Genomic DNA, 14,087 nt, shown 5'->3' on the forward strand with positions numbered 1-14,087 from the left:
TGTTGTGAATGCAGTCGACTGATAGTGATATCATTAAAAATCTGAACATCTTCATGGTAAAGACTTTAAAGGGGCTCTCTGTAAACTCTGTATTGCACTTACAAACAAATGATTGGAGAAAAGACTCATTTTTAAATGAGTGGTCAAAATCAGTGCAAAGGCCGAGACATTGACAGTCCTAAACCCATTTTTGTGCCAAAAAACAACAAAACCAGTCAAACCTTTTCTTTACAGTAGTTCCATTTTTTTCCAAACGTGCATTGCTTTCTCTGATAAGTAAGCCTAAAAAGTAAAAATGGAAGATTGTGTCCAAGTATGTTAGAATAGCCGTTAAAAGTTATTAGTTTCATAGTTATGGCTAAGTTCTATAGTAAGATTAAAGAGCAGATAAAAGAGAAAGGTCTGCACACTGTTCAGCTCCCAATGAGCTACCTTACTTTAAAAGGGCAACGTTTTGATCCAAAGGATGAAGATCCCTTTTTTTCTTTCTTCTAAGTTTTGCAGTAATAAAGGACTCCAGATTAAAACCCATGGAGAGGAATTCTGTGCTCTAAACATTGTAACTTAAAGGGGCTATATGTAACTTTCCAAAACATTGCATTTGTAGCGATACCGCATGGCCACACACACAAACGAGCATTATCATCGGCCGTGAAACACTGGATAGTTACCGGCATAATGTTTACAGAGGAGGTAAGTTGTCATACACGTGAAAGCCTGTGAAGGAGTCTATGTGTCTGTATTCATTCTCCATCCTACAGACTACAGTCTCGACAGGCACTGGCTGAGATCGGGAGTGTGTGATGAGTTTGTCCGCCTTTGAGAGCTCCTAGGGCGGATAGAAGTGTGTGGAAGACGGCCTCTGGCTGTGGCGGTGAAGACCGGGAGTGTGTGATGAGTTTGTACTGTTGATCTCTGTAAGCGGAGCGGAGTGAGGAGGACGTTGAGAATAAAATGTCACTTCCTGGAGCTTTCGCAGAAAATGAGACCCGGGGAAAAATGTTATACAGGCAACACAGATAGACAGTGAACATCTACTTTTTTACATCAGTTAACCGTTCGCTTATTAATGGGCGATAAAAAACTATTTATACATGTAAAAAGTTACATATAGAACCTTTAAAATTAGTATAAATTCCTCTTAGTCTTATTCATACATAAAAATAATTTACATTTGTTTGCATAATTTGCAATACGATATCTTATCGTCAATCAAATTTAGGATTTTTTTTACTTCCTTACTTTCAGTCTTTTTACGGCACCAAACACACAATAACACTAGTGCAACAGACACTTTATTTGGGCTCATCTTAGAAATATATATATAAAATAGATTAACTTTGACTTCTGACCAACATTTAATATTTGTTTCAAATATATTTCACAATACTTTAACAGCTGCATGCATGTTTGTGTGTTTTGGTAGCTGTGTATTTATGTTCTCGTACTGATTCCTCCTTTAATAAGGTTGGAGTGATCAAAGTCCAGATGAAAGAGCACCTGGATACTAACTACAGTGTGGGCCAAGTTTAATATGATGTTTACAGGCTTGATTCCCAGAGCGTGCAGCTGCAGATTATCAAGACCCACTGGAAACAAAACATGGTCTTTAGTAGAGTGAGCTTTCTGGCTGGGATTTTCAAAAGCTGACGTTTATGGAGAATAAGATTTACCAAACTACATAATTTAGTTTCTGCAAAGCCTTCCCTTCGGCTCCAAACTCTTGGGATGACTTTTCTGGCAATTACAATTACAGGAATTCCAAAAGTTGTGAGGGAAAGTGAGGCTTTCTCAACAACTGAAGGTTTGAAATATATTGGGTTCAACTTTGAAACTGCAAACACTAAACACAGGAAATAAATCCAATTAAATTTAAAGTAATTTGCAGATAATACGTTTTAAGTGTGTGTATCAATCATCGACACATGATATGATCCCTAAAATAAATCTGATCCTTGACTTCTTTCAGAAGAGATATTACACAGTATTTTCTCAGAGGTCTCAGATACTCAGATTATGTTGATGATCATATTAAAGCCCCTCCCCACTGTTTAAAAAAATGAAGCTTATCTGAACCTTGTGGCTGTGTTTTATGACAACTGATTGCCTTGTGCCCTTGAAGCAGGCAAAACAAGCCAACGACTGTCATCAGATTCCGATTCAAATGTTTCTCTGCTCTGATTGAGCTGCAAAAGTACACGACATCACATTTACCCAATGAAGCCACGCCCATCTCAAACCATAAATCGCGGACAAAAACAGATTGGCCGTTTTTGAAAAAGGCAACTATTGTACTTTTGACAGAGCATTTTGTGTTTTATTTAAGATTCCCTCACTGTACATCTGAAAATGATTGAGAAAATGGGTTTTCGATCCCTCTTTCAAGATTGGAAAAGGAAAATCATGTACAGACAGAGAGCTACATTAGGACAGAAAAATGTAATTTCTTTATTCTAAATCGAACATTTTAAGTGCTTTAGAAGTTTCCCAGTTATACGGTTATTTGTCTTTGGACAACTAATGACAGAAATGTATTGTGTCTTTTCATTTGCTTAAATTGACTCCAAATAACCATCCCATGAACACACACACACACACACACACACACACACACACACACACACACACACACACACACACACACACACACACACACACACACACACACACACACACACACACACACACACACACACACACACACACACACACACACAAATATTATAGTGTCTTTCATACAGTATGTCTTACAACCTCTCCAGGGAGCAGACTTCTGCTCCAGACAGATTTCTCCCAGATTTTGCAGCTAGAAGACGCGCCAAGTATGTGCCTCCAGGAGCTGGAGCTGGGCCAATGTCAGCTGGGGAGATTGTTGTGGGCTATGTGTGTCACGGTGTAGGAGCCTCTAAAGTATGCATGTGTGTGCATGTGTATGAGGGTGATAAGTGTAAACTGTGTGAGGTTAGTGAAGGAGTAGGCTGCAAAAGTCTTGGGACAGCGGCCTATAAACACAGCTGTGTGTTGAGGTGTAAGTGAGGGCAGCACGTTATTTTCTTTCTTTTCTGCAGTCCAGACCATAGATGAGTTCCTGAATATGTCAAATGACTTGCAAATGTCTGCGCAGCATGATGTAAGACACAACATTTTGTAATTTCGACTGTGGATAGTAGGATTAATCTTAAAACTAACAATTAGTGTAAGATATGTCGCTGTTTAACAAAGTCGACATTGAAGAAGAGTTTTTATTGCAAATGGTCAATCTATCATCACCTTTCATGTCACGAGAAGCCTTACATGTCTCTCCAATACCGCAGAAGCTTCCGTTTCTTTCCCCTGCACCTTGTCAAAATTCTCATCAAGCTCCTTCTGTGCAAAACAATAACAGAGGAACACTGCACGGCTGTGTAATGACCAAATGAGGCAGAAATCTCAGCAGCTATATAAACAATTCTGTGCTCCACATGGAAATAAAACATTTTTGCAATTATTCAGCTACATTAACATCATATGCCTTTATATGAGCTTGAGGAACTAAGTCCACTGTTGACTGGATGGTGGCTTGATCTCGGATTCCTGAGAAAGCACAAAAGGTAAACTTTTATCTTGTAAGAAAAATTACTTAATAATGTGATAAAATGTAAAATCCAATCTTGTATTTGTTGGATTTGTTATGCCTTTATGTACATATAAGATGTTTAGTGATTTTTCCCAAAGATAAAACCTTCCAAGACAAGACAAGTCAAAACTTCCTCTTCAATTCTCTTATAAATGACTGAGGTTACCTCCAACACAAATAACTATTCACAGTCTAAACAACACAGACAAAGTAAAGTAAAGTTTTAACCTCAGTTCTCCATTTGATATCTTACTTCTGGAAAGAAAAAGTCAGACTCCCGTTTGTCAAAAGAGATCAGTAGGAATTTATTATTTGCTTTAAATACATGAACAGCTCTTGCTTTTTTTGTCATTGCTCCACTGATCAGTCTCTGGCAGCAATCTCAAACTGAACTCCAAATGGATTTCCTCCAACACAGAAATGTTTCTGAGACTATAATTATGAATCATGAGTGCGTTGTGCTGATGTTAGGCTCGTGGCATGTGTAACTTTTAATACCAGCTTTGCAAGAGGCAGTTGGTAATGTTGAAAAAAAAAAACAGAGGTAGAGGTCATCTCTGGTAACCAGGGGTACATCCAATCAATACAATTACCTCTTAGGATAGACAGAAAGAAAAATAAACATGGAGGGATGATGTTCTTAAAGCCCTAGCTTCTTGCTACACTTGCAGAGTGCTAAACCTGGATGAATAATGAGTGTAAAGAAAGAAGGTGCAGATGATGAGTTAAACACATGGAACCCAAAAAACACCTCATCAAACCGGTGACGATCTGCATGATTGAATCATAAAAATCCACAGAACAGAAACTTAACATGGAAAATAAATACTGCCCTGGTTGCTAAATCCTTTTACATTCATCGGAGCTCATGCATTCAGGCCTTTGCTTCCCAATTGTCTGGCTTATGTGCTACAATTGTCCAAGTTATGCCACTTTCCCATGAAAATCTCAGCCTCTTGATAGCTCGCTTTTTGTTGTGTTGAGATGAAAAACTTCACAGTACGGTGCATGTACGCTAATGACTGGGTGTAAATGATTGGAGGAAGCTCTTTCTTTAAAGACACAGAGGTGATCAGCAAATTAGGTAGGTCCCTGAATAACAGAGGGAATGTGCTGCTTTGCATGACTGCACACCACAACAGAGTGCTGAACTGCAGGAGGAGCAGAGTGATCACAGGTTTTCATCCAGTTGCTATTTTACATTTAGGATGATCTACAATTCGACAAAAAAAAAGAAAAAGAATAATTCTTAAGGTTCAACACAGCTTAAATTGAGCTGTGCTTCGCTTCCTTCTGTCCAAATACGGCAGCAAGTCCTTTTTTTTATATAAATAATGATAAAACACAAAAGTCATCCTCTCACTCACATCAGAACTGTCACAGAAGTTTCTAAAAAACCTATGAGACACATACATTACATTGCATCGCCTGCATACATACAAATATACATATATGCAAATACACAAAAACAAAAACCTCTCCATGTGGAATAATGGAAATTCTGGGGTCTGAAATCATAATTCCATATAAAAATATATAAAAATAAAAGTTAAAATCAAAAGAAGTGTCTTCTTAAAAGATGAGAAAAACAATAATCTCAATTGTTCTTACACTATGTGATGGCAACTGAAGGGGTCAGCGTCTCTGAGAACACACATCTTCCAGTCCATGGGATTCCCACACACATCCAGATACCATTTTAAAAACAGCTACTGGATAAGTTTAATACTGAAGTGTAAAAATGTCCACAGACACAAAGAGTAGAACAAGGTCCTTAGCTCTCTGGCCAGCCAGTGAGGTAACATGAAAACTACACATCCATTTATCTACACACTAAGGGACCTCTGACTGCAGGGCATGGTAAGTGCACATTCCCATTTAGAGCTTAGTTGTCCTCTTAACCCTGATCAGTTCATGGAGACCTGCGTCACTGTTGACATGGTCTTGTCAACCCAGGCACATGTTTCACGTGTAATCATGTAACACTGCCCACCAATGGAAATACTTCAAAGAATGCAAATACTCTACCAGAGGGAGGTTAAGTATGTTCAAGTCGGTTTGTTTTAAAATCCAAGTGATTGGACAATTGAAACAAATGGTTGCATGAGAACAGTCCAACTGTGTACTCCACTTGCATTTATTTCATTCCAAAAAAAGGACAACTAAAGCGATAGCTTCTTCCAGTTGTCTGTTTTCAAGTTCTTAAATAGTTTTCAAACTATTCCTTCATATTCTCATCTCACGATCAGGACTCTGGTCCAGTGAGGGCTCCCTTGTGCTGATCATGGAGGCTGAGGGCCCTTGGTTGACTCCAAAAGGAGAAACAGCAGGAGACCGAGCTGCTAGAGGGGACAGAGAAGGCGAAAAGCTTGGGGACATTGCTGCAGAGGAAATGGACCCCTCGTGACTGATAGGGGACCTGCGCAGTGAGGCCAAGTGGGGGAATGTCCTTCCAATCACAGGGACCTTTGGTGGAACTGACATGGCCCCTGGGTGGGCTACTGATGTGATGAGTGGTGGAGGGTCGATTCTAGGTTTGGGATCGATTTTGTGCTTGGTCTGGAAGGGTTGGCGAGGGTTCTGGCTCTGCTGAGCTGTTTCGTCTTTCAGCCTGGCGATCTCTGTGAAGACATTGGCCAGAGGCTGGAACTGAGGGCACCAGTTGAGAAGATAATCCCAGTTATAACTTCCACGGAGCTCCTCATCACTGGCAACAATAGCAGTGAGAGAACCATCCACTGAAGGTTTACCGTCTTCAGGGAAGGCATAATCCTTGGGGAGGGTAATGTTAAGGCCCCGACCAACTCCAAGGTATCCTCCACCTTCATCCCTGTAGACTGGGAGTTGGCCAGAGAGCAAGGTCCCACTTAGACTACCTCCCAGTTTCTTTCCTTTGAACCAGGTGCTTCCCTCCAAAGCTGCAGGTTCACAGGAGATGTCAGATAGTTGGTCTGCATCCTGCTGGATTCCAGAGTCTGGTCCTCTGGCCGAGATGTGCTCCTGCATGGATGAGGTAATCGAGGCGACCCGGGGGTACTCGTTTATCATCCTGATCTCATCATCCTCTGCTGCTTCAGCTGACCCTCTGCCACTTGAGTGAGAAGGATCCAGAGAGCCCCCTCTAGTGTAGGGCCCACCACCAGCCCCCTGATCTCCAGCATAGCCTGGAAGGGCCTGGTGGTAGATCCGGTCTCCTCCTTGTCCAGAGTTGCATTCATCTAATTTCTGCAGAGCAGTTCCTGAGGCAACAGTTCGGTTTCCTGCTTCCTGGGCTTTCTTCCTTCTGCGTGACTTAACAAGGAACACCACTACAGCCATGACCACCAGCAATATGATGAATCCAAGAGACACAGCTATGATGCTTATAAGAAGAATGTTGACATCAGGGGCCAAGCCAAAGTTGGTGTTTGTAACATCAATGGAGACCTGGGCTGTAGTGGAGCGAGATGCATCTAGAGGACTATGAGCTTTCACATCCAGGGTCATTAGCCTGGTGTCCCGTTTGGTGCGTCCCGAGCCACTGCTGCTACTGCTGCCTGAACCATCCAATTTGAGGAAAATCACTCCGGTGGTTTTGTTGACATCAAAGAATGGAGAGCTGGTGGGCAGAGAATAGAGTACAATACCATCCACCCCGTCATCCTCATCATTTGCCTGGACCTGACCAATGCTCTGGCCTTTCTTAGCTCCCTCTGGCACTTCAAAGGAGAAATCTGAGGATACAAAAAGTGGGTCGTACTCATCCACACCTATGACGAACACCTGTACAGTGACAGTGGCTGAATGGTTACCGGAATCAACTGCAACTGCAACAAAGTTAAAAGAATTGACCTTCTCAAAGTCAAAGGGTATTTTGCTCCTGATTTCTCCAGAGTTCTGGTCAACGGCAAAGCCGTCTTTTCCTGCACCTGACCGCTCAACCATATAGTATTTGAGTTGACCAAAAACCCCTGTGTCGTGGTCAATTGCATGGAGAACAGTTACAGCTGAGTTGGCTGGTTGGTTTTCTCTGATACTTGCTGTCAGGACTTCCACTGGGAAGAATGGATGATTGTCATTTACATCTTTCACCTCAACAATGACGGGAGCCAGTGCAAAGTGACCCTGTCCATCTGTGGCCTGGATGATGACAATATGAGTGGACTGGTGTTCACGGTCAAGTGCTCGCTGTAGCCGCAAAGCTCCAGTCCATTGGTCCATGGTAAACAAGTTAACCTCATCACCAGAGCTGATAGTATACTGGACCTCAGCATTGGGAGTTGAGTCTGGGTCTGGGAGAAAAAAAGAAAGCAGAAAATTTGTCATATGAAAGAAATTAAGACCGTTATTAAGAAACAATTTAGATTAAATGGACAACAAGTGACAAAAAAAGAAAACCATAGCCCACCTGTAGCAGTCAACCTTATAATCTCAGTCCCAGCAGCAGCTCCCTCACTCAGTGACACAGTATATTCTGCTCTGCCGAACACCGGAGGGTTATCATTCACATCACCAATGGTTATAACCGCAGCAACACTGGAGCTCCTCTGGGGCACACCACGATCTGACACCACCACAGTGAGGTTGTAGATAGGTTTGGTTTCAAAGTCAAGCCCCTCAGCCAACAGCAGAGTTCCCACTGTCTGAAAGCCCCGCCCCTCCAAGAAGCGCACACTGCTTTCAATCTGGAAAGCGTTTCCCTCATTTCCACTGGCGAGAGCAAAGTCGAGGCCGCAGTTTTCTCGAGAAAGGTCGCTGTCAAAGGCCTCAAAAGTCAGAACTGTTGACCCTGGGATGGTATCCTCAGAGACTATAGCCCTGCAAATAGAAGGACATTGCATAAGTAAGGCCAAATATAATGGATACCCCACAATCTTCAATCTATCATACCTAACCTGGAATGTGTGGACTCACCTGTAATCTGATTGGTGAAACACAGGAGCATTGTCATTGACGTCCGAGATTTGAACCTGGATAGTGGTGAGGGAGTAGAGGGAAGGCGAACCTCCATCACGAGCTTCTATAACGATACTAACTGAGGGACGCTCAGGGTCAAACTCAGCTCTGTGGTTGATGAACAAGGTTCCTGGATACAGAAATGTGACAAGGAGTGAAGCACTGAGCTTGGAATAATTATTTTAAGATCCTTAATTGAGCAGTTAAAGTGGGACATTAAGGTTGCCTACCATTGTTTGGGTCAATGTAGAAACCATTCTGGGTTGATGACATCACTCTGTAGGTGATCTTTCCGTTCTCTCCAGAGTCCCTGTCAGTTGCTGTTACAGTGACAACTGCACTTCCTGGCGGCGTGTGCTCAGGCAGAGTTACCTGGGGTGCAGGGATATTAATAACAACATTTACAGCATAAAAAGCATTTAAGCATAAAAACATCAGATTGCATGATAAAAATACCATGAAATACCCAAACCCATGGTGAGCTGGTCAACATACACTTAACCCACATGGGGGAAATTGCATTTTATGTTTTGGTTCCTTTTTTTCGTGTTTTTTTTGAGACAGAGAAGTTAATATTATACAAGGTCATCTTTGCAACTATTCTTCAGTCAATATAGGGCAGTTAAATATAATCATCCCTACTGTGAGCACATTGAATGTCAATGAGAGTTTCAACATGGAAATGTCAACAAGTGCAATTTTCTCCTTAATGATTGTTGAAAAACTTAAACGAGTGTATACAGAGGTCTACAACAGAAACACCAGACATCTTGTAACCCAGCAGCTAGTATGTACAACAACACAATGTTCACAAACAAAGGAATTACAAGGTGCGTGATATACATACTGTATACATTTAAGGTCCAGGTATGATTGTTTTGAGAATTCTGCACAACACACAATCAATTGTATTTAAATACACAAGTAAAAAAAAATCAACATGCCATCCTACCTGATAGAGATCATGGGTGAATGCAGGGGAATTGTCGTTAATATCCTCAATTAGTATTGTAATGTTAGCCTCAGTTTGGTGCTGGCTGTCTGTGGCTCTGACAGTCAGGGTGTACCAAGTCTTCTCTTCAAAGTCCAGAGGGGCTGTTAGGGATACACCTCCACTGTAACGGTGAATTCCAAACTTGCCTAACGCTGTTGGGTCCAGCTGCAAGGAGTAGGAGAGGGCCGGACTGGAGTCGACGTCATTACCCGTCACAAGAGTTATCTCTGTGCCAATCAGCATATCTGATGAATGGAGAAAGAGATTGCACAAAAAACCCTCCTTAGACCCAAAAGGGGCTTGTTGTGTGACTGTGTACACTTCAAGATTTAAAGGTTAAAAATGTCTGCATATTAAAAGGACTTACTCTCTGGGATGCGGACTTCCTTGGGCAAGGGAATGGTGGGGCTGTTGTCATTCTGGTCGACAATGATCACTGTTAATGTGGCCGATCCGGCCAATCGTGGACTTCCTCTGTCAGTCGCTGTAACTACGAGCCTGTGATTGGGCAAAAAAAAAAGAGGTTGTTCAAAAAGCGTACCTGTCATGTCAGAGTAGGGATATGAAATCTGACATGCAAATTTAAGCTCTAACTGTTTTAATATCTTAATCAAACTACATGAATCACTTTACCAGCTGTCTTAAAAACAACTAGTTGGATATACTATATTAGCAAAATGTGCCACATCTACAGTATTTTATTCTTTGTCTAGGTTTACCTTTGTGAATATATCATTGAATTTATCAGTACAACACCATGCAGCAGCTCCAGCATTTATTAAACCTAAAATATACATACTCAACCTGTGCACAAAGAAAGTGTTGTTGGTTGTTTTTTAAAATCAAAGATCTGTTCTTACTTGGTCTGGGTAAAGATCTCCCGGTCCATGATGGCTGCTGTGGTAATGCTCCCTGTCACAGGGTCAATCTTGAACAGACCGCTCATGCCTGATGACTGGATTGAGTAGGTCACCTGACCATTTTGGCCCTGATCCACATCCTCAGCGAGCACCTGGCAGAAGGAAGAAAAATGTAGGAAGATGAGAAGTTATTTTAACCCTTATCGCAAAAGACAAAGTTCCTCATGTATTTTTTTCCATTTGAGAGTACCTGTATGATTGGCATTTCATATCCCTGTGCTTCTTTCATGTAGGCCACGTAATTCTGCAGCTGGAAGCGAGGGAGGTTGTCATTGACATCCTGCAGGATCAGGTTTATAGCCATGAAAGACGTAGAGGACACAGTTTCAGCCTTGATAACAAGACGGAGTCTGGGGGTGTCTTCAAAGTCCAGCCCCTTGGAGCTCTGCACCCTGATTTCCCCTGGAACATACATATTTGATTAGATGGATATATTAATGTGAAATGGCAGTTTGACCTGCCTTTTTTATTTTCAAAATCATTGTCTAATTTACTTTTCCAGGACATCATTTGTTACAAACTGTTTTTCTAATTGTGCGTGTCACCTGTTGAGGAGGTGATGGTGAAGGCCTGCTTTTTGTTCCCACTGAAGAGGCTGTAACTGATACCCTTACGTGTGCCATCTGGGTGTTGAGCCTGAGCTTGAGCCACAGCTGTGCCTGAATTATTTGAAGTATTACAGAAAAAAAATGTCTTTACTGATAAAGAGATGGACAAACTGTATAGAGGACAAATTGGTGATATGATAATTCTAATCCCTCAAAAAACAACAGTGGTTTCGTCTAACCTTTGTCAGCGTTCTCCTGTATGCTGACGTCTCTTGCATTCCTAGAAAAGCGAATCCCGCTGTACTCCACCTCCTTCACATATATCACCACCACTCCCTGTGCAGACTGAGCAGGACTTCCCTGGTCCATGGCTTCCACTATCAGGGTCCTCTGAGCCTGGGTCAGATCCCCCAGCGGCTCTGTGGCCTGGATCTCTCCGGTCAGGGAGTTGATGCTGAAGCCCTTCACTGGCATCGCAAAACGATAAAACACAGAACCGTTTGCCCCAAAGTCTTTGTCCTCTGCCTTCATGGTGGCTAGAACACGCTGAGAACGTCTGCTGGACACTTCAATGACCAGCGGATCCTGGATGAAGAAGGGAGTGTTGTCGTTGACGTCTAGGACGGTGACTGTCACCTAAAAGAAAGTGGTCGCACGTGGGTTAGATGCTTAATTCATTGCTTGTGTTTAAGAATTAGGGTTTCATATGTTAAATGTGTAATATAAATTGTTTCATTAATATTATTATAAATCCTAAAAAAAAGTAAGCCTATCTTAAATCCAATATGTGAATAATAACTTTTGTTTTACTTCTAAAGAGCTTTACAAAAATAAGGTTCAGTTAGGTAGAGAAAGGAAGAGAATATATACAAAAAATAAAAAAAAATAATTGTCTCACTATAGTGCTCTTTTTAATTGTAAATCTATCTCTTCACTCATGTTTAATAACGTTGTAAAGCACCTTGAATTGCCCCAGTGTATGAAATGTGCTATACATATAAAGCTGCCTTGTCCGGCATATAAAATACTTTTATATTCATAAAAATAAAAGTTTTTTTTATGAACAGTTGCTCAAATAAATGCCTCAAACATCTAACCCTTCATGTACCTGAGCAGAGGAGTTCATGGGTGCAGCAGGTGATAGGTCAACAGCGAACACCTGGAAGCTGTATGATGCCAATTTCTCCCGGTCCAGAAGTGCTGACGTGGTGATAACACCAGTGTTCTCATCCACACTGAACGCGCCATGTGCCTCTTTGCTCAGAAAATACAGAACCTTCCCATTCAGGTCTTCATCAGCATCTACAGCAGCCACCTGTACAGGTGAAATATTCAGTTTGTCACTTCGACGTTTAAACAAATCGCTCATTTTTTATTCTCCTTAAAACTCTAATTTCTATTCACCTCCAGAACTTGGGTCCCCTCCGCAGCATCCTCTGACACCTCCACAGTGTAGCTCCCTTTACTAAAGACAGGGTTGTTGTCATTAACATCCAGCACTTTGACTTCCACTGTCACGGTCGTGCTTAGAGCAGGGCTTCCTCGGTCTGTTGCCACCACCTCCAGGGAATATTCAGCCCTTGTCTCCCTGTCAAGGCCGCGTGAGGTGGAGAGGGCTCCTGTGCTGCCATGCAGGTGGAAATCTCCATCAGGGTCCCCAGCTAGATGGAGAATAAAAAAAGAAGAATAAGAAGACATGAAAGGGGTACATCTGTGCCAAAAATGCCCTTAAGTCAAAGTTCAGACATTCTCTGAAAAGGTATATGGAATAAATTGTCTTTCACATGATTTAAGGAGCAAGCTAGGGATAACTGTATGTATGGCTGATCTTTCATAAGGGAGGAATAGAAGGTCCTGTCAAAAGCTATACATCAGTACAAATGCAGTAGGTATCCACTCCTTATAATGTAAGGCCTGAACAGGGTTAGAACAACTGCAGATATCACCAAAAAATAGTTTAGAAGTGTGATTTAGCTGTAATCATCACATGCATACACATCGAATGCCAATTGCGATCATCTGAAAACATTCAAACTAGAACAATTTAAGACTGAAAAACATCCAAAATGACAAAAATTGCCTGTCTCTCCCAAAATATTTCCGTTCACAACATTCGACACACCCTGTAACAGTAATTGCAGCAATTGTGGTTCACATAATCACTTTTTAAAGCCAATTCTTGGTTTCGGCAGAAAACACAGTTTCTCACCAGTGATTCTGTACTCCAGCTCTCCACCAGGGCCTGAGTCAGGGTCTGTGGCCCTGAGAAAGCAGAGCTCTACAGGGGCCTGGTTCTCCGGCACCTCCAGTCCGTACCATGACTTTGCAAAAATGGGAGTGTTATCATTCACATCCTGCACCTCCACATGGACTACAGCTTTGGCAAAGTTAGGAGGCAGTCCTCCATCCCTAGCGTACACTGCGGAGTAATAGACACTGTTAGGATGATGAAATGTACAAACATGTAAAAAAATTAAATGAGCTGAATAGTCAATGGATATTGTGGTACCGGTAAGTGTGTAGTGTTTCTGTAGCTCTGCGTCTAGCTCCCTCGTGGTGGTGATGACGCCTGTCACAGGGTTGATGATGAAGCCTTCCTCTGTCACACCTCCATACGTCACTTGGCCATTGGATCCTGCATTGTAACACACAAAAAAAATCACAAATACAAATTTATCAGAATGACATAACTACAAAACAAGCAATAAAGAAAAGAGTCTACATTCAAAGTAATAAAGCAGTGACATTTACAAACACAAAGCCTCATAGAGCCGCTGGCAAGTCCTAATGAAAGGCATAGAATTACAAGGCTCTAGATGATCGTAACCACACATTTTCATTAGCATGTGGTTCAGTTTAAAGGGATTTGGTTACCCAAAACCATTTATGTGTCTCTATTGTTTAGTTCTCTGGCATTCCTACCTAAATCATACTGCTTGTATTGTGCATCAGCTGTACCTTTTTATGTCTTTTTTCCTTCAGGGAATTTAGTAACGTTTCTTCCAATTTATGTTTATATATTGTGATTTCCTACAGTACAACTAAATCCATCCTTCTCAACATTATGTTTAGCT

At 41.7% G+C, this 14,087-nt stretch overlaps 1 protein-coding gene across 1 annotated transcript in view; it reads right to left on the reverse strand.

The window, feature by feature from the left end:
• Positions 1-3,896: 3,896 nt before the first annotated feature.
• Positions 3,897-14,087, reverse strand: part of LOC109988390 (protocadherin-16-like) — an 86,530-nt gene continuing 76,339 nt past the window's right edge. Inside the window, exons 16-29 of the mRNA XM_065963088.1 lie at positions 13,523-13,648; positions 13,223-13,432; positions 12,418-12,674; positions 12,122-12,328; positions 11,253-11,649; positions 11,011-11,124; positions 10,656-10,867; positions 10,406-10,557; positions 9,913-10,043; positions 9,504-9,790; positions 8,782-8,923; positions 8,510-8,681; positions 8,004-8,413; positions 3,897-7,887 (exon numbers count right to left, since the gene is read on the reverse strand). Coding sequence (XP_065819160.1) covers positions 5,843-7,887; positions 8,004-8,413; positions 8,510-8,681; positions 8,782-8,923; positions 9,504-9,790; positions 9,913-10,043; positions 10,406-10,557; positions 10,656-10,867; positions 11,011-11,124; positions 11,253-11,649; positions 12,122-12,328; positions 12,418-12,674; positions 13,223-13,432; positions 13,523-13,648 — 4,862 coding nt within the window. The 3' untranslated portion in view covers positions 3,897-5,842. The remainder of the gene's footprint in view (positions 7,888-8,003; positions 8,414-8,509; positions 8,682-8,781; positions 8,924-9,503; positions 9,791-9,912; positions 10,044-10,405; positions 10,558-10,655; positions 10,868-11,010; positions 11,125-11,252; positions 11,650-12,121; positions 12,329-12,417; positions 12,675-13,222; positions 13,433-13,522; positions 13,649-14,087) is intronic.

This window comes from Labrus bergylta, chromosome 14, assembly GCF_963930695.1.
Source record: "Labrus bergylta chromosome 14, fLabBer1.1, whole genome shotgun sequence".
NCBI lineage: Eukaryota > Metazoa > Chordata > Actinopteri > Labriformes > Labridae > Labrus > Labrus bergylta.